General features: G+C 44.1%; 1 protein-coding gene across 2 annotated transcripts in view; it reads left to right on the forward strand.

The window, feature by feature from the left end:
* The window catches only part of TRANK1 (tetratricopeptide repeat and ankyrin repeat containing 1), a 79524-nt gene that overhangs the window by 24990 nt on the left and 30027 nt on the right, over positions 1-24507 (forward strand). For both annotated transcript variants that reach the window (XM_040636985.1, XM_008710395.2), the window contains exons 8-12: positions 4550-4720; positions 13700-13861; positions 15576-15830; positions 17572-17748; positions 18177-21092. In XM_040636985.1, coding sequence (XP_040492919.1) covers positions 4550-4720; positions 13700-13861; positions 15576-15830; positions 17572-17748; positions 18177-21092 — 3681 coding nt within the window. The remainder of the gene's footprint in view (positions 1-4549; positions 4721-13699; positions 13862-15575; positions 15831-17571; positions 17749-18176; positions 21093-24507) is intronic.

A 24507-nucleotide genomic window follows, 5' to 3' on the forward strand; every position in this document is an offset into this window, starting at 1 on the left:
TTTTTTTTAAATGGCTCACAGTATTCTCTGATATGACTATACTGCACTGATGGATGATTAAATGGTTTTCAGTTATTTTGCTACCAAAAACAATGCTCAGAGAATATTTTCCTATGTACATCTTTGTGTACTGGTGGGAATGTACCTGTAGGATTATTTCCTTTTTTTTAAAAGATTATTTATTTATTTATTTGAGAGAGACAGTGAGAGAACATGAGCAGGGTGGAGGAGGAGAGTGAGAAGGAGAAGCAGACTCTCTGCTGAGCAGGGAGCTGGACATGGGGCTCGATCTCAGGACCCTAGGATCATGACCTGAGCTGAAGGTAAGCAATTAACTGACTGAGCTACCCAGGCGTCCCTGGAGGATTATTTCCTAGTTGAGAGATTGCTTGTTCAAACAATTATTCATTTTATTTATTTGGATAAACTCATTTTATTTAAAATTTAAATAGATTACATTCACAAATCAAAAGATACAAAAAGTATACATTGAGAGCCTCTGTCCTTTAACCTCAGAACCAGTGTTACCAATATCTTATGATTTTTTCCCCACAAATATTCTATAATGTATAAGTAAAAACATATGTGCAGTTTTAGGATGCTAGCATATTGGGATGTATTTGGCTTTTGAAAGCTATTGTTAACTTGAACCCCAGGAAGGTTGCCCCAACAGTGTATGAGATTATCTCCATCTTGAATACTTTTCTGATAAGTGGAGAGTCAAGAGCTCTCCAGATACTTTAATGTGGCCTGAATTCCAAATCCACCATTTAAAATAATAGCAGCATCACAGAGCCTCTGAAATCATCAGTTCTGGTGGCACTTTGGCGGGTAGAGGTTGTTATGATGGTCCTCCTGGCTCCGGGTCCATGTGGTTTGGGAGGCCCAGGGGTTAAGTCTCAGGGAATTACCAGAGCCCAGCAGCAGGACTCAAAACCTAGAAATGATCACCTTCTGGAACATGAGGCCAGATCAGTAGTTGCATCTGACTTGGTTATAAGCTACAGACACTCAAACTGGTTTAGGCAAGAACGGGAATTTGATGGCTCATGTGACTTGATTGTCCAGAGTTTGCTCCAGGTGTTCCAGAGGTGTCTTCAAGAATCTGCCCTGGCTCCCAGCTCTGCTTTCTTCTGCATTAGGTTCATTGTAGGGCAGGCTCTCCTTCAGTTGAAGCCACCTGATATTAGGTTTATATTATGCCTATTTGTCAGTCTCAGCCAAAGAGGCTATCTCTACTCAGTACTTCAGTTAAAGTCCTCGGAGTGAGTCTCGGTGACTGGACTTTGGTCACATGCTTTCCATGAACCAATCAGTAGAGCCAGAAGGATGGAATGATCTGATTGGCCAGATCCTGGTCAGGTGTTCACCATTGGATCTGGGGCTGGGGCAGAGCCCGAGGATGGAATGATTGATTGGTCAGGTTCTGGTCAGATGTTTATCCCCGGAGCTCGGGCTGGAGCAGTGGTGGAGGATGTCATGGTGACTGAATGTGTTTACTCCATCAAATCAGGTAGGCTGAAAACGGGGGAAAAGGTGCTTTCTCAAAGAAAAACTGAGGTGTTGTTATCAGGAAAAGGACTATGGATGCTGGTCAATTAAAAAACAGTCTAGTATGTCTTCAAATTTTGCTTCCTTATCTTGCAAAATTATTACTACCTATATCAAAGCAACAGAAATATATTAAAATCTTCTGTAGTTAATTATTAAAGATGAAAATGATAACTTTGGAGGGCAGTAAGAGAAGGGTAGATTGTGGTACCTTTTATTTTTTTGTTTTATCTATTTATTTACTTTTTAAAGCTTTGTTTATTTGAAAAGAGAGAGAGAGAGCATGCAAGTAGGAGGAGGGGCAGAGAGAGAGGGAGAAGCAGACTCCCTGCTGAGCCTGGAGCCCAATACGGGGCTTGATCCCAGGACCCCGAGATCATGACTAGAGCTGAAATCAAGAGTCGGACGCTTAACTGACTGAGCCACCAAGGCACCCCTGTAAGTGCCTTTTAAAAGGGGCTTGGCAGGCACCAAATTTTCCCTTCAGTTGATACTCTGAAAGTCAGGAATTTTCACTTCCTTTGGGGCAAGACAGTAATTAGTAGTTAGTTCTCTGTGCTCTGTAACAAATCACCATCAACTTAGTGGCTCAAAACCACACCCATTTACCAGCTCACAGTTCTCTGTTGGTCAGTAGTCTGAAATGCTGTGACTCAGTTTTCCACTCAGTGTCTCCCGAGGCTGAAATCATTGTGTATGGTGTGAGAGAATGGTCAAGTTTCATTCTTTTGCATGTAGCTGTCCAATTTTTCCAGCACCATTTATTGAAGAGACTGTCTTTTTTTCCACTGGTTGTTTTTTCCTGCTTTGTCAAAGATTAGTTGCCCAATGAGCCAAGGGTCCATTTCTGGGTTCTCTTCTGTTCCATTGGTCTATGTGTCTGTTTTTGTGCCAGTACCATGCTATCTTTGTGATCACAGCTTTGTAGTACAGCTCGATATCCGGCAATGTGATGCCCCCAGCTTTGTTTTTCCTTTTCAACAATTCCTTGGTGATATGGGGCCTTTTCTGGTTCCACACAAATTTAAGGGCTGTTTGTTCCAGTTCTTTGAAAAATGTCATTGGTATTTTGATCGGGATGGCATTGTAAGTGTAGATTGCTCTGGGTAGCATAGACATTTTAACTATGTTAATTCTTCTGATCCATGAGCAAGGAATATTTTTCCATCTTCTTGTGTCTTTTTCAATGTCTTTCAAGAGTGATTTGTAGTTTCTAGAATATAGATCCTTTACGTCTCTGGTTAAGTTAATTCCGAGATAATGTATGATTTTTGGTGCTATTGTAAATGGAATGGATTCCCTAATTTCTCTTTCTTCAGTCTCATTGCTCGTGTATAGAAATGCAACTGATTTCTGAGCATTGATTTTGTATCCCGCCACATTACTGAATTGCTCTATAACTTCTAATAGTTTGGGAGTGGATTCTTTTGGGTTTTCCATATAGCGTATCATGTCATCTGCAAAGAGAGACAGTTTGACTTCTTCTTTGCCAATTTGGATACCTTTTTTTCCCTTTTTGTTGTCTGATTGCTGTTGCAAGGACTTCTAGTACTATGTTGAATAATAACGGCGAGAGTGGGCATCCTTGTCGTATTCCTGATCTTAAGGGAAAGGCTTCCAGCTTTTCCCCATTGAGAATGATATTTGCTGTAGGCTTTTCATAGATGGTTTTTATGAAATTGAGGAATCAAGGTACTGACAGAAGCCATGTTCTCATGTGAAGTTGTGGGCCTTCTTTCAAGTTCATGTGGTTGTGGCAGAATCTAGTTTCCTCTGGTTGTAGGAATGAGGTCCTTGTTTCCTTGCTGCTTGTCAGCTGGAGGCTGCTCTCAGCTTCTACAGGGCACTCGCATTCCTTGTCATGTGGCCCCTTCTCTTTTCAAAGCCAGCAAGGGAGACTTTTTTATGCATCAATTCCCTCTCCTATTTAAATTTTTGCCGTCTTCCTGACCTGTAGACCTTTGACCTTTATGGTTCATGTGATTAGGTCAGGGTAATAACCCTATCTTAAGGTCAACTGCTTTGGGACCTTGACTACATTTGCAAAGTCTCATCACATTTAGATTCGTATTTGATTGAGTAACTGGGGGAGAAGGTGTGTGTGCACCAGGGGTTGGGAATCTTGGGGACTGTCTTAGAATTCTGCCTGCCTCAGTGAGATACTCCATGGGTAAAAAGTTTGACTTTTTAATTTTGTCTCATTTTGGTAAATGGGAGAAGGGCAGTTGTGACTGGGGAGATGGGAAAGAAGAGCACTGTGAATGGGACGATACCTGGAGTACAGGTGCCTTGTCCAGGTGATGGATTTTAGGAAAGTATGGGTATGGAAGTTGGGGATCAGGCATTGCTTTGCTGAACTCTCTATGCCCACATCATTCTTTGTACCCCCAGAGATATACCTGTTTCATTGGGAAAACTGTTGCATCTGTGATCACAGAGACACATTGATGCTTGGCAAATAGATATGTCAAAGCAGCAAATGGAGCCGGCAGCCAGAGGGTTGGGGCTGGGAGACTGGAAACAGTGACAATAAAAAGACCCTGATGCAAAAGCAATTGCCACTTTCTTCTCCCATTGCCAGACAGGCTTCTTCTTCTTCTTCTTCTTTTTTTTTCTGGAAGAATATTCTGTTTCCTCTCAAGGGAATAAAGAAATCTGAAGTCACAGCTTGCTGTTATCCTTACAGCTGTAACTGTTGCCTAGTAACCAGATTCCCCCTCTCCTTGCTTGTTGCCAGGGAGAGGGGAGAAAGGTAGAGAGGAGCTCACTTCTGAACCTCTTCAAAGCTATTGTCCTACCCACTCCACACAGGACTCCTTGCTTCGGGGAGTTGGGTGGATTGCCCAAGGCCAGCAGTTTAGATTCTATGATCAGAGGGACACAGGTCCCCTTGCCCCAGGCTGCTTGGGCAGGGAACTGGAAGGAAGAGCACTCATGGGGACGTCGCCTTATGGAAGGAACCATGACAGCCCCCCTCTCTCCTTTTGGCCCGCTCTAGGACAGACAGAGGATGTGCAGATGCTCTTGCGCTTTGGGGCAGACCCTACCCTGCTGGATCGACAGTCCCGGTCTGCCATGGATGTCCTGAAGAGGAATAAGAACTTCAAAGCCATTGAGAAAATCAACAGTCACTTGGCAAAGCTGGCCGCGTGTTCTAAGGACCTATCAGGTACAGCTTCTAGTGAAGTAACTTTTTTTGAAGGGGGGTGGTAAAACGCGTCCTGTGACATTAGATACAAACCAGTTTATACTTTTTTTCATATATGAAGATGGAAGTGAGACCCCAGTCTTCGGAAAACTTGTTTGCTTTTTTTTGAAAGACAGAGACAACTCTTCTTTAAAAGATAGTATCTATGACATCCCTATAACTTTGCCAGGTCCACCTTGGGGCAGTTTGGGTGATTTTTTCCCCCCCATGCATGCACACAGTGAAAAAAGGAAAAAAGTCATACAGAACAGGGGCTAACAAAAATCAAGCCTACTCCTCAGGAGCAAATACAACCAACAATTTAAAATATGTTCATATCTCTGCAATAGATATGGTTTATCAGTTTGGGACAGCATCTACTGACTGGCTGCTGTTGAGAATGAAATACAAGTTAGCTCCAGTTGTTGAATTTTGCCCAGTAATGTCATTTGTGTTGTTTGCATTCTGTTCCTAAGCTCTTAAGTGTTCTGGGTTTCATCCATAGATGAATTGTAGAAATGAAAAACCGGTAAGTGGCATTTACATGGTGGTAGTATGATTATGTAAATGGTTATGTAAATTACGTTCTGCAACTGGTAGCATAGCAGAACCCATAGAAAAGAACCACCAGACATCCTGAAAACTTTGCTCTTTCAATGTGAGACCATGTAAGCATCTCAGTTTAATGAACCGTATGTGTATATATATATATATGTACACGTATATACTGTTTGGTCCTTATTTAGACTTTTTATTCAGACTTCAGTCCCTTGCACTCACATATGACTTTGTGGCTCATATTGTCTGTTTAGATTTCTTTCTTGATCTGTTAGCATACCTACTCAAGTAAGTTTTTCCTAGAGAATGCATGGACTTTTGGAGTTTTTGATAATGTCTTTATGTTGTCCTTATAGTGGTTGAATATAGGCATTGTATTTTTGAATATAGACATTGTATTTCATTGATTGCAATTTCTCCCCACATTTTAACATCTTTAAAATTAGAATGTGTTTCACCATCGGTGACAGGTCAGGTCTATGCGCCGTTTCTGGTGTGTTGGACAATGCACGGCATCTTAGATTTATGAAATATGCTGTTAAACCTCGTTCCTCACAACTTTGAGGAAATTGTATCATTGTATTCTAACCTCCATTTGCTACTGATTAGAAGTCTGATGTCTGTCTCATTTATTTTCCCTTCTAGGATTTTCTCTGTCTTTCCAGCTTTGAAATGTCCCTGGGAAGTTTCTAGGTGTGGGTCTTTATACATTCTCGATTGACTCTTGTTGGCCCCTCTCAATCTAACTTATTTAGCTCAGGAAATTTATCTTCTATCGTTTTTTTCCCCTTCCGATGTCTCTTTATTGTAAATATTAAATAGCTGAGCTTCCTGAATTTATAACATGTCTCTCTACTTTTCCCTACTGTTCTCTAGGTACTTTTTCTTCCCAGACGTTTAACTTGGTCTATAGCTTTTCCTTTTGTAATTCAGCTTGTCCATTGCATTTTTTAATTTGGGAATTCGGTTTTAATTTCTAAGAACTCTTGTTCTCTGATTTTTTTCTAATCTATGGCAGCTTTTTCTTGTTTTATATCTGCCACTTCTTCTTGAATGGCATTTAAGAATACTGAGTATTTTTTTTTTTTCTAAAAGAAGGTCCTCCTCTCTTCTCTGAATCATTTGCTTCTTTTGGGGCGAGTAGATTCATTTTCTTGTTTCTCTTTTGTGCTGTTGCTTTTCTTTAATTATTTTCTGATCTGCGGATGGTTTGGGTGCATGAATGAAGGACTGAACTGATTAATACGTAATAGACGGTTAGTGTGTTTACTGAAGATATTTGGATGCGTTTCCCCAGACACACTCCCCCGCCCCCGGAGTGGGTAAGTAGGTGGCGAGTTGAAGGCAGCGCGTTGGGTGTATGTGCTGGAGTGGGAGGCAGTTGGACAGGTGGGGGTCATCCCAACTGCCAGGGTCAGCAAAGTTTCACAAGGGGGAGAAGCTGCTTTTCATTTAATGTCCCTGCCCCCCTCATTGCCCCATCTATGTTTTCCTTTTCATTTACTTATTTAAAATATTGTCTGTGTACTGTATGGTGACTAACGCAACATAATAAAAATTATTATAAAATTAAAAAACACCCCCAAAAAACCAAAATAATCTAAGAGTGTATCTTTTATTCTTCAAAATCTGTGAATAACTTCTGAAATTGTAATATTATAATCATAAAATAATTCTACATTAGTTCAAAATCCATGTTTCTTCAGAAGACTTACCAAATAAAAACTAAATATAGTTTCTTTTAAAAAAAAATATCGTCTGTTATTTCCGTGAGATCACTGGAATGAGGGGAAAGAAGTGTATTTGCAGACTTCTCTGTTTTTCATGGATTTTTTATTTTTATTTATTATTATTATTATTTTTTGCAGGGGGAGTGGGAGAGGAAGAAGCAGGCTCATAGCAGAGGAGCCTGATGTGGGGCTCGATCCCATAACGCCGGGATCACGCCCTGAGCCGAAGGCAGACGCTTAACCGCTGTGCCACCCAGGCGCCCCTTTCATGGATTTTTTAAAAAGCTGTGACATATATTTAGTTTTTAAAAGACCCGGTGTTAAGGACTTGTGATTTCTTCTGTGAGGTAGTATAATTAATAAGTCACTATGAAGTGCTTTCTGAGAGTTTATGCCTGTAATCTCAGCTTCAGGATGGGTTCTACTGTTTGAGAAATTGAAACTAACTGAACAGATTTTTTTACCAATGAATTTTCAGATTTTAGTGTAACAACGAAAAAGGACCACCAGTGAATGGTAGAAAATGGCTGATTTGTTTGCAGGTTTTCGCTTACATTTAATTTTTTTGTTTGCAATTAATTCTAACCTTAATCCTTAGAATACTGTATACGCACGTGTGTATGGTATATCTAGTGTTATAGGCTTTAGCATAGGTCATGTGTTTCTGTTTAGTTTTTAAAGTTTTGATCTTTTTCAGTTTTTTTTTCTGGGGGAGCGTAATACAATCTTTGAATATCTGCTAATCCTAAAAACAGCTCAGTTTCTGAGACAGGGTCTCTCTCTTCTTTCCTCTTTCTCTGCCTTCACCAACTAAATTTGTGGCCCAGATTTAGAACCAGGAGAAGAGACTCAATAGAAAAGCAGCTGGTTCCCTTTTTACTTATTAGAATTCAGTTATGCTTGCTTAGGAAGAAAAGCACATTCAAGAGGAATGTGTCTCGTTCCAAGCCTGCCTTTGGCTCACTGGGTAGTTTGTGATGACAGTGGTTGCAGCGAAGCCCCCAGTCCCCAGTACTCCTTGGTAAGCTTATTGTATATTTGATTAATTTTGAGTTTTCCAGACCATCGACCATGAATTTTTCCTTGTCATGCTAGAAGAATATTGAAAGACTATAGGGAAGCACGGAGTCAAAAAAAGCAAAAGAAACTGATAAAAACCGGACAAGTGGAGGATGACCAGTTATCAGAAAGGGATGACCAGTTATCAGAAAGGGCTAGGGAGTTGGAGTCTTCCGGTAGCGTACTTCCCAAAGGCTCCTTGCAGTGGAGCCCTTGTAGAAGTCAGTATGGGAATATGACATCTGTCCTGAATATCATGGTTACTTTGTGCATCCATATGTCCTTATAGAGTTGTACACATACATTTTGTTTCTAAGATTTTGCCAGTGGTACAAACTTTAAAACCTGAGATGGGACTGGGGAATCTTTGTAGATGAGGACCATGCAATATAATTTCCGGTACTGATGTAAATGTTCTATATCTGCTCTGTCTCATAGGCTGGCCTCTGGTCACCTATGGCTTTTGAGCACTTGAATGTGTGTGACACATGCAACAGAAGAATTGAAATTCTAATTTTATTTAATTCGTCTAAATACATCATTAAGTTAGTGGCCACTGTAGTGGATAATGTAGTTTTAGACTTTAGCCCCCTCATGGCCTCTTTAACCGGTGTAGTAATTGAGAAGACAGGCAAAGGGAGGGCCTGGGGCCATGGGCAGAAAGGTAGATCTCCAGTCATAAAAATGAAGATTTTATGGACTTAAATCCCTCCCCACCCTAATGGTGGGCCTGATGGAAGCACACTATCTTTGGGAAGAGCTGCTGCTGGGGACTTGGGTACACTTGCTTGTGACCTGAGTCCACAGACTTAATGATTTGGTTTTTTACATCTGTGGCTCCAGGTAAAGCACCAACAGGATGCTAGCTTTTTGTATGCAGACGAACAGCATTCTAACTTAAAGACTAGGATAAAAGATGCTCTCACCCTTGGCTCATCTTGAGCACTGCTGTGCAACATTTTGATGATTAAGGTGACAATGACTTTGGAGAGGGTGGCTTTTGCACTGAGGTGAGAAATAAAGGGTCTTGCTGAAGATTTCTGCTGTTCTCTAAGCCAGAGCTTCCCGATGTTAACGGGAACCATTTGGGAGCCTGTGAAAATGCAGAGTTTGATTTAGCAGGTTCAGGGCAGGACCTGAGATTCTGTAGTTCTTACAAAGTACCAGGGGAAGCCAGAGGCCACTTGCAGGAGCAAGGCCTTACTCCTAAGCAGTCAGGATTGTTTATAGCAGTCCCCCCTTATCTGCAGGGGATACTTCCAAGCCTCCCAGTGGATGCCTGAAACCATGGGTAGTGCTGAACCCTGCATGTACTGCTTTTTCCTATACATATATCCCGTAAGGTTTGATTTATAAATTATGCCAGTGGGAGATTAACAACAATAACTCACAATAAAATAGAACGATTATAACAATCTACAGTAATAAAGTTACGTGAATGTTGTCTCTCTCTCTCAGAACACCTGACTGTACTGTACTCACCCTTCTTGTGATGATACGGGATGATAAAATGCCTGCCTGATCAGGTGAAATGAGAATGACGTAGGTGCTGTGAGCATTAGAGCATTAGGCTACTACTGACCTTTTTTTTTTTTAAAGATTTATTTATTTGTTATTTTAGAGAGAGAGAGCATGGAAGGAGGGGCAAAGGGGCAGAGGAAGAGGGAGAGAGAATCTCAAGCAGATTACTTGCTGAGTGTGGAGCACGGTGTAGAACTTGATCCCACAACCCTGAGATCATGACCTGAGCCGAAACCAAGAGTCAGATAGATGCTTAACCTACTGAGCTACCCAGGCACCCCTACTACTGACTTTCCGACGATTCGTCGTAAGGAGGATCATCTGCTTCTGGACTGAGGTTGACCGCAGTTAACCGCGGTGGAAAGTGAAACTCCTAACTGCTTTTACCTGCTTCTCCCAGCCACCACTAGGTGGCAGCACGTCCACCTCTTTGGCCGCTGTTACTTCTTTCTTCTAGGACCAAGAACAGGATTGGAGCGTTCCTTCTCCCCAGGGTTTGTAATCTCTGATTCACTCGAGGGAGAACCATTCCAGGCCTCTAGGCCTTCTCTCTGCTGCTCCAGTGGAAGCCAGCTGCTTTCTGCTCTGTGCTCAGGCAGGCACCTCAGACACAGCATTCGGACACTGGAACCTTCTCTCTGTGTCGATTTTCCCCACAGGGGGAGCCTGGGACTCAGAGGCCCTGGTTCGTCATTTTACCATCCCTCAGCACCAAGATGGTGCCCTGTTTTCAGTAAATGCAGGCATCTGGAATCGACCTAAAGGATGTTCATGATACTTTTTCCTTATTATAAAAACAATGTTTTCTTTAAAAAGAATTACAAAATATAGGAAAGGAAAACATTAAAGTATGAGTTCTCTATAAACTCGCCTGCCTCCCCCACCCCAGTTTTGCCTTTTTAGCTTGAAAGAAAAATTTCAGGGGCGCCTGGGTGGCACAGCAGTTAAGCATCTGCCTTTGGCTCAGGGCATGATCCCGGCGTTATGGGATCGAGCCCCACATCAGGCTCCTCCGCTATGAGCCTGCTTCTTCCTCTCCCACTCCCCCTGCTTGTGTTCCCTCTCTCGCTGGCTGTCTCTATCCTGTCGAATAAATGAATAAAGTCTTAAAAAAAAAAATTTCAGGCAAGAGCAAAATCTCTTTTTGAAATGATTTATTTCTATTTTCTAGTACTTCTGAGCACTATTGCAACTTCAGAAGATCTCTTTTTTAATTTTTGAAAATTTTTTTTAAAAGATTTTATTTATTTATTTGACAGAGAGATACAGCCAGCGAGAGAGGGAACACAGCAGGGGAGTGGGAGAGGAAGAAGCAGGCTCCCAGCGGAGGAGCCCAATGCAGGGCTCGATCCCAGAACCCTGGGATCATGCCCTGAGCCGAAGGCAGACGCTTAACGACTGAGCCACCCAGGCACCCCTTAATTTTTGAAATTTTTAATTTCAAATCTGCTTATATATATTAAATATCAATGTAGAAAATTTATAAAAACATAGGTTTATGTAAAAAACAAAAATTTATTGTAATTATACTTTTGTATATTTTATCCAGTCTTTTTGTTGGTGTTGTTTAGCATTTACATAATCATCTTTTAAAAAGCAATCTGTGATTATAATACACAAGCGACTTTATATTCTGATGTTTCTTTTGTCTCCTACTAAACTTATAGAAAATTTAGGAAAAAAACACAAATTCAGAGTAATAAATAAGTCAACCACGTCTACCCAGGGGTACCATCACCAGCACCTTTCCTTTTATGCATTTAACATTGTTGATAGTCTCTGGTTTCTTTCCTGACAAATGTGGAACTTTCTCTGACCCATTGCTTAACTATTCTGAACCCGATAACCATGCATTTAATTATACAACTGCATCTAATTGTCTGTATTGGCCAGCTTAATCTAAATCTTAATCTGTTTCTGTTCAGTGTCAAGTGACTTTTTATACTAATTTCCCTAGTGGAAGAATGATATTCTAGAAAAGATTTTAATGGCATGAGGCTGAGGGACAAGTAAGAAAAGAATTTAATGGCATGAGGCTGGGGGACAAGTAACACATGATAATGAAGGAAGTTGCTCCTTTTCCAAGGGTCCTATTTCTCTGTACTGTGAGTTTTCACCATTTCTGTGTGTTCATAGGTATTTTAGGAGGAAGATGGGAGGGCCAGGTCACTGTCAGAGCACATACATATTTTCCAGGTTTCCAGCTGAGGTGATGTAGGTCTTCCTTTGCTAAGTGGTTTCCATTTCTTTTTCTCTGGAGGACAGTGCTAAAGTGGGTCTTGCTTCTCTCTGGCACCTAAAGGTCTCTTGAGTAGAGGGCAACGAGCATTTGCCCCCGAAGTTGGTGTGTGTGTGTCTCTGGTGTTTGGACTTGACTAGTTGAAAGGTGATCCAGATGTGTACCAGAAGGCACAGCAGATAATGTTGGAGCTCTGCGTGGATCCCCTAGATCCCTTTCACCGTTGCTGTGCTCCCCGACATGGGGGTGCCTTCACTTTGGAAAGCCAGCACCTAAGGCTTCCTCTCAAGGAGAACAGCATATGGAGCCAGTTTTGCTTGGGTCCTTCAAACTACAAGTGCCTGAGAACGTACATCCTCCCAGGGCAGCCTGTAGCCAGTGATAGATCGAGGTGAGAATTTGAAAGCCCGTCTCCCTGGCCTAGGATTGGGACAGCTGTGAGGTGTACTCGCTCCAGAGCTCCCCCGTAGGATCAGGCAAGGCCACCTGGCTTCCTCCCTGACTCCTAATCTGCTTCCCCCTTTCCCCCACCTGTCGCGTCCTTGGTGAACTACTTGCACACAAATCCTTGACTCAGGGCCTGCTGTTGGGAAACCTGATGATGATAGGATGCTTTTCATTTTTTTCTCGTTTTCAAATAGTCCATCTCTTACAAAGTGTTCCTACTCTGTTAGAACATGACATTGAACATTTGTTCATCTCTGCACAACGTGACAGCACCTAATGCTGTGGTCCGGGGCCTTTTCTTTGGGTGTGAAAACACACTTCCAGTTTTGCTCCCCCACGTGCTCAGTAAGATTCTATTTTGAGCAACATTGCTTTTTGAGTGTATCACCGGATACCAAATAAAACATTTTCCCACTTCAACGTTATGTCAGGGGGAGTTTTCTAATCATGACTACTTTCTCAAATAAACTCAACCAAGGGGATATTGTTTTCCCTTCTTTGGCCAGAGAGGTGGCTCCTTCCTCTCGGGTTTTTCTGCTGGCCAGTGAGACGCATGGGTGGCTGGCATGTGGTTGGATGTTCTGTGCTGCTAAGCCCTTCTCTTGCTATCACTTCCTTCAACTCTTTTTTTTTTTTAAAGATTTGATTTATTTAGTTGACAGAGATAGAGACAGCCAGCGAGAGAGGGAACTCAAGCAGGAGGAGTGGGAGAGGAAGAAGCAGGCTCATAGCAGAGGAGCCTGATGTGGGGCTCGATCCCATAACGCCGGGATCACACCCTGAGCCGAAGGCAGACGCTTCACCGCTGTACCACCCAGGCGCCCCACTTCCTTCAACTCTTACATCACTCATCTATTGCTGCCTAACAGACTGCTCCCAAAATTTAGTTGCTTTAACAATAAGCATTTATTTCGATTGTGATCCTGCAGGCCAGCTGTTTAGGCTGGGCTGTTCTCATAGCTTTAACTGAATTCCTCCCGGCAACTGTTGTCTTGCTGATCTTGGCCAGGCTCTTTCACATCTATGGACCTTCAGTTTGGACAACGGCACTGATTTCTCTTTGTTCTATGCAGTCTTTTGTCCCCTCAAAGTCGAGACTGGACCTGTCCACATGGCAGAGGGCAGGGTCTCAAGAGAGTGAATAGAACTAAGCCAGGCCTCCTGAGGCCGCACCTTAGAACCAGGACAAAAATCACACAACTGCATTCTATTGGTCATACCAGGTCCGGAAGCCAGGCCGGAATCCAGGGTCGGGCAGGGAATAGGCTCCACCTCTCGATGGAAGGAGACCCAGAGTCACCGGGCAAAGCAAGGGCGTCCACGGAGGGATGGAGAACTAGGGTAATTTTGGCAATCTCCCACAGCTGTGATCTCTGTATTCAGAAGCATCACCTGCTTGTTTTGCAGGACTGAACAATGGGGATGGACCTGTTAGTGAGACCGACATTTTCCGGAAGGCCTCTGAGCAGCTGGTGAAGTACATGAACTCAGGAAACCAGCTACTGCATAAAAACTTACTGAAGCAAGAAGTAGTTCAGAGGTTCTTGCGTCTCCTTTCTTCTCTGCAAGGTAACTTTCCTCACAACGTTCAATTGCGCCAAAGATTATTGATGCCTGTTAGAACTCTTTTCTAATATCTTTAAAACAATTAATTACAAAAAAAATAAAAGTGATGAGCTGTGTGTGAAACATTCAAACAGCACAGAACATTACTCAGTGGAAAGTCCAAATCATCCACCCGGAACGTTAGTCCCTAAAGCCCATTGCCAGCGTCAGTCTCTGTGTCTGGGTTTTCATGTATCCTGCTAGAATTACTGTTGCATATACAATCCCTTTTTAAATACCCTGGATAGTTCTCTCTTCCATAGGTATTGGCTAATATTGGTATATAAAGTTATTATAGAATTGAATGTTAATTCTTTTTCACTATGAAGAAATCAGGAAAGTTCTAGAAAAGAACTTCAGATGACACATTTTAGATAATAATTAGGGAAGATTCTAGAAACCCTAAGGAGGTGAAATTTAGTATTTTTTAAACTGGCAGTCAGTATGGGCTGTAACACATTCACTCGGACCATTCAAAGGGCTGAGATTTCTTAATTTTCCAGAAAATGTGGGAAGGGGTGGCCAGTGGAATAAAAATGCTCTTCAGGAGATGCAGCAGATCATAGTGTTTAAGGCTTGGAGTTTTACATTTTCATCTTAATTCTACCACTTAGCGCCTCTGTGACCTTGGGTCAATTGTTTAACTTCTTAAGCTTCAGTTCCTTCACTCCTGCATTAGCGAGGGTACTAATCTGCTGCGATGATGAGTGTGGAGCACTTAGTCCAGGGTCCTGCACACAGAACTATTTTTCTTATTTTCAAATTACATATTAAGTATTAAAATGAATATTCATGTTAGAAATCCTAGAGTATGGTGGGAAGCAAAAACTAGCAAATACAAATTAAATTGCTCTTATTTAGGTTAACTCTTGATTTCTTCCCTTCTCTTCCTTCCTGCTTTCTTACTAATAGGGTTGCCCAACAAATTATAGAATGCTGGTTGAATTATAACTTTGAATAAACAGTGAATATAGTTTAAGTATGTCCCAGATATTGCAGGAACTATACTAAAATTTAATTTGTTGTTTACCTGAAATTCAAATTTAACTGGCATCCTATATTTTTATTTGCTAAATCTGGCAATTTGCTTACTGAGGACCTCCTTCAGAAGTTTTCCATCCATAGGATATACCAGCATCATGAACTGGGATAACCATTATCCTGTCTCCATACATTAGATAGCAGATGGAAATACTTAGTATATCATGATATGAACTTAAGAATTGAGGATTAAACCATCCTCTCTCTGCTACCTGACAACTCTTAACTTTTTAATTATTCTATAGTGTCTCCCTGTATTTCAGTGCTCCTTAAGCAGAACACACTTTTAATATTATGCAAAACTTAAGCCCGGCTCTTGCCCTTCTGATCTCAGTAGAATGCCCTGACTCACGTATTCTTCCATGACACAGACAATTCCGCTCTCCTCTTGGGCCAGGCTCTATTCTCGTTAAAGAATTTCTAACCTTCCCAAGAAGGTCACATGGTCGGTGCTTATACTGACGTTTACGAGTGGTTGAATAGGTGCCCAAAGTAATTACTTGCTTATATTTTCCCCAGGGGTTAAAAACACTGACCGATAATTCTTGTTAATTACGCCTAAACGTGTTGGGTGGTATATGGGGACAGGAATCATATGAAACTTTTTGGGAGTGTGGTATATTCTTATTTTTGAAAGAAATCCCTCCTGACTTGGTCTGTGACATTAACCGTGACTGCGCCAACACCTTCATCAAGTTTTTACTGGAGAAACAGAAATGGCCGGAAGTGCTTCTGTTGCTGACCCGCAAAGTAAGTGGGGAGCCACCACTGGGAGACTGCCTCATCAAGGGCTGCAACTTCTCAGACCTTGACCTCTGCACTGTCATCCCCCGCCTCAGCACCTGGGACCCTCGGAGGATGCAGCTCCTGGGCTGCCTCATCGACAGTGGAGGTGAGAATGCCCATGATGAGCACTGGAGACTTGTTCCTTGGGATGCTAGGCCATGGCTGGTCCTGGGTCCTTCACTTGACTTTGGAGACGCCTTTAAATTCTGGCCCATTCTCTTCCTCCATAAATTCTTATTTTGCAACAGTGACCAGGTTAATGCCCTGTCAGTGGGTGCTGGCTTTGTAGGAGCTCTGTGTCTTTGTGAACTCTAGTCACCTCTGTTGGCTTTTCGGGGCTCTTGGCCCCAGGTGTGGTGCACGGGTCCTTTCCTCCCGACTGCCAGCTGGACTTTTCCCTGCACTCAGTATGCTGCGTGTGTCCCTGTAAACTCTCCAGCATTCTTTTCTAGTCAGCGGATTACGATTGAGGTGCTTATTTGTAAAGAAACAGCCAAATAATTGGTGGGTGGAAATATCTGCCACTATAATCAGCCCAATCACACTTGGCTGGATGTATGTCTGGAGAGAGCCAGTGTCTTGCTGGATCGGGTTTTATTTTTTTTTAAATTTATTGTGTAAAGATTTTATTTATTTATGTGAGAGAGAGCATGAGTGGAGGGAAGGGCAGAAGGAAAAGCAACAGACTCCCATGGGGGAGCCCAATGTGGGGCTCGATCCCAGGATTGCGAGATCATGAACTGAACTGATGGCAGATGCTTAACTGACTGAGCCACCCAGGTGCCCTGGACTTGGTTTTATTTTAAAACTGAGTTGGAAACACCAACCTCCTCCTGCTACCACTTCCCACCCCCGCACTAATGCCACTACTAGTTGTGTGGCCTTGGGCATGCTATTTCTGCCTCCGTCTCCTTCTTTATAAAATGGGAATGATAACAGTCCCTCTTTCTCAGGGATATTCTGAATGTTAAATGAGCTCATGCATGCAGGTTCTTGGAAGAGCACTGTGGCTGTATGGTTTTCTGCTTGCTCGGCTGTTTAAGAGGGAATGCCCTTTATTGGTCCTTAACTCTCAAAGGGCCATGTAAAGCCTCTGGGCATTGGCTGTTCCCACAGGTTCCAAGAGGTAGATGGAATGCCTCCTATAGTTTATTTCTTCAAACCCATTCCTCGAGTGGAATATTACTACCTCTGCCTGGAAGCTGTGGCTGTCATGGATTTACTGTTTTATCCCTGAGTCAGCCAGCACTTAAGAAACGCCTCCCTGGAATCTGGTGCTGGGGACCAGGGACAGAGTGAATGCGGGGCTGCTATGTGGGGGTGTGCGGATCGCAGGGGTGCAGGTCAGGGAGGTTGCAGGGCAGAGGGGAGGCATCGACTGAGCTAAAGGGAAGCTGATGTTGGGGGTGGAGAGGTGTCAGGGAAGATGCCATTTGAGGGTCAATGGGCATCCTCAGGACGAAGCTTCATAGAAGCAAAGGATGTAGGAAGCCATGCTCATATCCTGGTCACTGACTGTGTGTCAGGTAGGGTGTTAGGCAGGCACCGGGGTTTCCATTGATCACAGGCCCTGTCCCCACTCCCAGCCAGTGCTGAAGATGGGGTCTGGGGACATGAAGGGGAGCAGGAGATCGGGGAGAGGCATGCGCATGAATGGGACACTGGAAGAAGTTGGGTTTTCACTCTGAGGGCTCTGGGAAGCCTTTGCCTCAGAAGTTGGGTCAGTATCAGCTCTTCCCTTGGAGTACGCGGCAGAAGCAGTCCCCTCCTCCTCAGGTGAGCCAGGCGGTCACTTGTCACAGGGTACATCCCTCACGGGGATGTGCCCCTCTCCTCTGCCATCTCAGCCTTGCCCGAGGGTCTCCATGACAACCAGGAGACTCCGCTTGTTATGTGCCTGAAACATGAGGACTTCGAGCTGGCGTTTCTACTCTTGACCAAGGGTGCAGACCCCCGCGGTATCTCCCTCACGGAAGGTGATACTCCTTTGCATGCAGCACTCCACATCTTTTTAGACATCAAAGGTAGGCCTTTATTTTTTAAGTAGTCTTTTCCTTGAAGAGGAGGCTGGATATTAGAACTGATGCTGAGCTTTTTCGTCTTTCCTATTGGGAAAACCAATGATCTGAAAAAAGACTCTTCTTGTTCAGGCCCCCTGATTATCTCCTGGCCACTCACCCACAACTGGATGAGAAGGAGCAACCATCATGGTGAATGGTCAGGATGGGTTGACTGAGGAGGATTCTTAAGTTTCAAAGTTGGCTGTCCTCTAGACATGGCCAGATATCTCTTGGGAGCAAATTGTCCCTGGTTTGCAATCACTGGGTTATCAAGTGCTTGGGGAGGTGTGGTGTTCTGAGATGCCCCTGGCTGGCATCTCTCCAAATCCAGGGGTCTCTGTTCTCTGGGAAGGGCGGCTCAGCACTCACAGCATTTTGTTTGTGTCTTTCAGCTGACATCGGTTTTAACTTCCTCAGCCACCTGTTGGATCTCTTCTGGTCCAACCCCACTGAATTTTTCTACCTCAACCCCAATAGCCAGGACAGCAATGGGAACACACTGATGCACATCATCTTCCAGAAGGGCATGCTGAAGCGCATGAAGAAGCTGATAGACCTGCTGGTGAAGTTTGACATCAACTTCAACTTGAAGAACAAAGAAGGCAAAGATGCGAGGCACCGGATTAAGAAGAACGATGCTCTGCTCTTGGCTTGGAACAAGGCTCTGATGGAGAGCAGGCGGAGGAACCGGCAGGACTCTGCTGCCCATCCAGGGAAGCTCCCGAGGCCCACTGCCCCTGGTCACACGTCTCAGCTCAAGTCCCAGGGTTCATCCAAGTCACTGCCATGCAGTGTCCCTGCCAGGACCCTGCCCGAAGGAGCCATGGTCCCTGACAGTTGGGAGACTCTCCCGGATGCCCAGGCAATGAGGCAGGAGCCTGGAACTGTCAGGCCCTGCTCTCTGAGAGACCGCCTGGTACAGGACATTACAGGTTTAATTCAGCAGGTTGAATTGGATACGTCCCTCCCAGGGGACTGTCCTCAGGACTCTGAGCCTCTGGAGACAGGCGTTGGTACGGAAGTAAAGAAGGATGAGCTCCAGCGAACCCTGGGAGTGCAAGGCTCTGACTCTAGTGGGAACAACCACAGCGCCCTTGAGGCAGGGGGTGGATGCGCTCAGGCAGGCCTTGGGGCCTCACAGCTCATTCCTGCTAGCCACAGAGGGAGTGAGGGCAGCGATGATCCAGACAGCTGGAACACACAGGAGATCGAGGCCTGCCTCCAGGACTTCGAGAACATGACGTGGGAGATCGAGTGTACTTCAGAAATGCTGAAAAAGCTGTCCAGTAAGGTCATGACGAAGGTCATGAAGAAGAAAATCATCCTAGCTATCCAGCAGCTGGGGAACGGTGAGTGGACCCAGGGCCTGCAGAAGCGGCTGAAGCACCTGAAGGGGAGCATCCAGCTCTTCGAGGCCAAGCTGGACAAGGGGGCCCGAATGCTGTGGGAGCTGGCCATTGACTTCTCCCCTCGATGCAGCGAGAACCCGGAGAAGATCATTGCCGCCACGGAGCGGAACCTGCACTGCCCGGAGAAGTCGGGTCGGGTCTACACGGAAATCATCCGGATCTGGGACATCGTCTTGGACCACTGCAAGCTGTCGGACTCCATCAGGGCCATCTGTAATGCTTACAACCGGGGCCTGTCCTGTGTCCTGAGGAAGAAGCTGAAGGGCATCCACCAGGGCCAGGTGTCAGCCAATGTGAAGGTCCAAAAGCGCATACCCCGCTTCTACGTGGAGGACACGGAGGCCAAGAAGAGCCAGGAGCATGTGAATCCCGAGTATTTCCCGCCGGCCAGCGCAGTGGAGACGGAGTATAACATCATGAAGTTCCACAGCTTCAGCAACAGCATGGCTTCCAACATCCTCAATGACACAACAGCAACGGTGGAGTACCCCTTCAGGGTGGGAGAGCTGGAGTATGCTGTGATCGACCTCGACCCCAAGCCGCTGGAGCCCATCATCCTCATTGGGAGGAGTGGCACTGGGAAGACAACTTGCTGCTTGTACAGGCTGTGGAAGAAATTCCACATATACTGGGAGAAGGCTGAGCAGGCAGGAAGCCCGCTGCTAACCAAGCAGCTGTGGTTGAAGAGAAGGTTGGAAGTGGAACCTGGAAAGGAAGGTCCACGTACAGAGGAAGAAGATAAGGAGGAGGGAGAGGAGGAGGAGGAAGAAGAAGGTTCCATGGAAGTGGAAACAGTGGACAGCATAGATGAGGAGCAGGATAGTGAAGCCTGTGTAGGGGTATCCAGTGGGGAGCCGGGGGAGCCTGGCCAGGTGGCAGAAGTGTGCACCGCAGAGCATCCTCACCAGCTGGAGCATTTACATCAGATCTTTGTGACCAAGAACCATGTCCTGTGCCAGGAGGTGCAGAGGAATTTCATTGAGCTTTCCAAGTCTACCAAGGCCACCAGTCACTACAAACCACTGGAACCCAATGTCCACAAACTTCAGGACTTAAGGGATGAGAACTTTCCTCTGTTCATCACTTCCAAGCAGCTGCTCCTCTTGCTTGATGCTTCTCTGCCCAAACCATTCTTTCTGAGAAATGAAGATGGCAGCTTGAAAAGATCCATCGTGGGATGGTCCACGCAGGAAGAGTTGACCATTCCCAATTGGCAGGAGGATGAGGAGGAGGCTGAGGCAGACGGAGACAATGGCGAGGAGGATAAAGCTGCAGAAACACGTATGTGTGACAGTGACCCCCGGGTGTATGTGACATTTGAGGTGTTCACCAATGAAATATGGCCCAAAATGATCAAAGGGAAAACTTCCTACAACCCCGCACTGATTTGGAAAGAAATAAAATCTTTTCTGAAGGGGTCTTTTGAGGCCCTCAGCTGCCCCCAGGGGAGGCTCACGGAAGAAGCATATAAGAAATTAGGGAGGAAGCGGTCCCCCAACTTCAAGGAAGACCGGAGCGAGATCTACAGTCTCTTCTGCCTGTACCAGCAGATCAGGTCTCAAAAAGGTTATTTCGATGAAGAAGATGTTCTATATAACCTGTCCCGGAGGCTGTCGAAGCTCAAGGTGCTCCCGTGGTCCATCCATGAACTCTATGGCGATGAGATTCAGGACTTCACTCAAGCTGAGCTGACGCTGCTGATGAAATGCATCAATGACCCCAATGCCATGTTCCTCACGGGGGACACGGCCCAGAGCATCATGAAGGGCGTGGCCTTCCGCTTCAGTGACCTGCGTTCTCTGTTCCACTACGCCAGCAGAAACACCGTGGACAAACAGTGTGCCGTCCGGAAGCCCAAGAAGATCCACCAGCTGTACCAGAATTACAGGTCCCATTCAGGTATGTCTGCGCTTTCTGCTTGCCTGCAGGGGAGGTGCTTGGGCGCCATCTTGCACTGTTTTATTAGGCTTTTGTAGCTGAAGTAAGGAGAGTATCTTGGAGTTTGTTGGGAAATGTACTCACGAACAATAAGTCTTATGGTTTCTGCTGCTTCCCACTCGTAGGTTGATAATTCAAGCTGTGGTTGAGTGGAAAGTACATCTTAGGGAGATTGCCACGACATGAAAACATTACAGGGGAACATTTAAACTGCTTGCGAACTTTTGGTAAAGCACTTCGGAAGCACGTTCTTGTGCTACATAAAGCAATATGCCAATTTCAAAGTCATTAATTCCCAAAGCGGCTTTTCTCCCGAGGAGAAGCCAAAGAAGAGGGCTAGGGGGTGGTGGGAGATAGCACGCACTCGGGTGCTTTTAACTTTAGTTGTGCCCCTTCTCTGTGCCAGGCGTGATGCCAGGCAGCCGATATAGACCACCTGTACTTCACCCTTACAAGGACCCTGCCAGGCAGGCAGCCTTCCCATTTTACAAAGGACACCAAGGCACGCAGGGTTTGAATAACACAACATCCATGCCAGAATCCTTCCTTTATGGTTTATAAAATGCTCACACATTTACCTTCTGTGTCCTGTGTGTGTCTGTGAACAATATAGAATATCCTTTTACATGCTTAGAAACTTTATTTAATGGGATCATGCCACATATATCTTTCTGCCACTTCGTATTTTTGCTTCATGTTACATTTCGGAATTTCTCCATATTGATGATGTGGAGCTCTGGATCCCGCATTTCTAACTAGTGTTAGCACTCCATTTTATGGCTGTACCATAGTTTGTTGCTCATTTCCCAGTAGTGGACATTAGGCTCCTGGCAGTTTTTCACTGTGACATATAATCCTTTAGTGAACCTTCCTGAACAAATCTCTCTGGATCTATGTTATATCTTCTTGCTTTGCTCTTGGGATGGGTGTGAAAGGACATCTGGTATGGTTTGAATCTCCATTTTCTTGAGACGTGGTGTCTTTTCATGTGTTTCTGTATTCTGTGAATTGCCTGTTCTCCCTTGCCTACCTTTGTAATGAGTTGTTTCTCTTACTGATTTGTTAAAAATTCTCTATAAATTTTTGCCTTCGCATCCTTTGTTGATTATAAAAATTGCAGGGCTTTTTTTTTTAACTTTGTTACAGTAAAATGGCATATAAATAATGGTGTTCTTTAGTAGAAAGATCCTTTAAATTTTAACTTATGAATGTTTTCTACTATGACTTGCCCTTTTGTGTCGTAAGAAATTTTTCTGATCTGGAGTTACCGAGATATTATCTTCTAAATAATTTTCTAATTGTTTAAAATGTTGCTTTTTATATGTAGGCAGGTATTTAAATTTGGGTAAATTTAAGTAACTAAATTTAGTCTATCTAAAATGTGTGTGAGATGTGACATTGTTTTTATTGAACCAAACCTTCTCTGATCTAATTTTACTTTTTTCCGTATGGAGAATCAGTGCTGCTGATTCCATTCACTGCTTGGCTCATCCTTGCTTCTGGTTTGTAAGGCTGCTTTTCTGATATATCTGGGACTCTGTTTTTGGGTTCACGGTTTTCTCTGATTTGTCTCATTTGTATGTTCTTGTAGTTAGCATGATATCACACTTACCATAGTTATCAGATTCTCTCTTTGTAATTTTGATCAGAATTTCATTGAGTTTATTGCTTTTTGGGAAGAATTCACATCTTTACATCATCGGGATTTCTGAACCACGACCTTGGTGTATTTCTCTATTCAGGTCTTCTTTTAGTGCCTTCCATACTAGTCTATAATTTTCCCCAGACATTTCACACAGCTGTTAGACTTGTCCTAGGGATCTTATACTTTTTGTTACTATCATGGCTGCCTCTTTCTCTCTCTCATTCTCTCTCTCTTTTTTTGTTTTTTTTTTACATTTTCTATCAGTTATTACTGGTATAGAGAAATACTGTTGGTTTTTGTATGTTGATCTGGTCAACCTAACAATCATGCTGAACATTCTAACTTTCAGATTTTGGCATTTTTTTCTGCAGGTAAGGGCAGTCTTTATCTTCTTTTCTATATTTATCATTCCTTTTTTCCTGTTATATTTCATTGGTTAGGACCTTACACAGAAGCTTTAACAGGCATCTGTGTGTTATTTCTGAAGTTAATGGGCATATTTTTAATATTTCACCATTTAAGTCTGATGTTTATTGTAAATTTTGATGGATGGTCTTTTTCTAGATGCAGCTCAGGTAGGCTACAGTTTGGTGGAAACAGAAAATACATACATACCACACACACACGCACACACACCACACACACACACACACACACCACACACCACACACAGCACACACCACACACACACACCACACACACCCCACACCCCCCCCACACCACACACACACCACACACACACACCACACACCACATACATCCCACACACACCCCACACACACCCCACACACACACACCACACACACACACCACACACACACACACACACCACACACACACCCCCACACACCACACACATTCATACACACACACACATACACACCACACATACACACACCACAGACACACACACATACACACCACACACACCACACACACACACCCCCACACACACCACACACACACACCACACACATTCATACACACACACACACATTGTGAAATTAGATTAAAATTCTGATTTGCTTAGCCAAGGAGTCAGAAAATGATTAGAAGGCAGGTGGCGTCCTAGAGTGTAGCATGCACCACACAACTCAGCCCAGCTTTCCAGGGCTCTGGGATTCCTCACTGATGTCGCATTGAAAAAAAATCACAGGATCTGGCTGTTCAACTTCTTCTTCTTCCGTGGTCTTAAACCTGGGGCTTGGATTGTGTAGGAAGAGCCGGCACAAAGTAATTTATTCTCTTAGTAGGAAATAGAGCCTGGCCCTTGTTCATCTGTTCAGGAGGTGTTTATTGAGCTCTCCTCCCCTGCCTGGCACTGTGCGCGGCCAGGTGACTGAGACACGTAACTCACTCTTTCTGTCTTCAGGAAGTGGCTCCAATGGCACCTCCTTTTCTGTTGTTGGATCCAGTAGAAGGATCTGGCATGAGTAGTTGAATGAGCTGCTCATTCTGATTGACCCCCTGGTTCAGTGCCACTAGCCTGGGGCCAACAGCCTTTCTGACTGGCAAGATAGAGCATGGCAGAGGGAGTTGTTCCTGGGAGCAGTTTTGATGTTTTTGCAGGGTAACGCATTAGGACAATGACTACATAAATCCCATCTTGGGATGGAGGGAAGGCTGTGTGTATGTGTTTCTGTGTATAGAACCAGAAAAAGCCCAAAATGTACTAGATTTTAGAGACTTTATAAAACGCCTAAAATGTTAAAAAAAAGTTACAAGCTACCT

This window comes from Ursus maritimus, unplaced genomic scaffold (genome assembly GCF_017311325.1).
Source record: "Ursus maritimus isolate PB19 unplaced genomic scaffold, ASM1731132v1 scaffold_20, whole genome shotgun sequence".
Taxonomy (NCBI): Eukaryota; Metazoa; Chordata; class Mammalia; order Carnivora; family Ursidae; genus Ursus; species Ursus maritimus.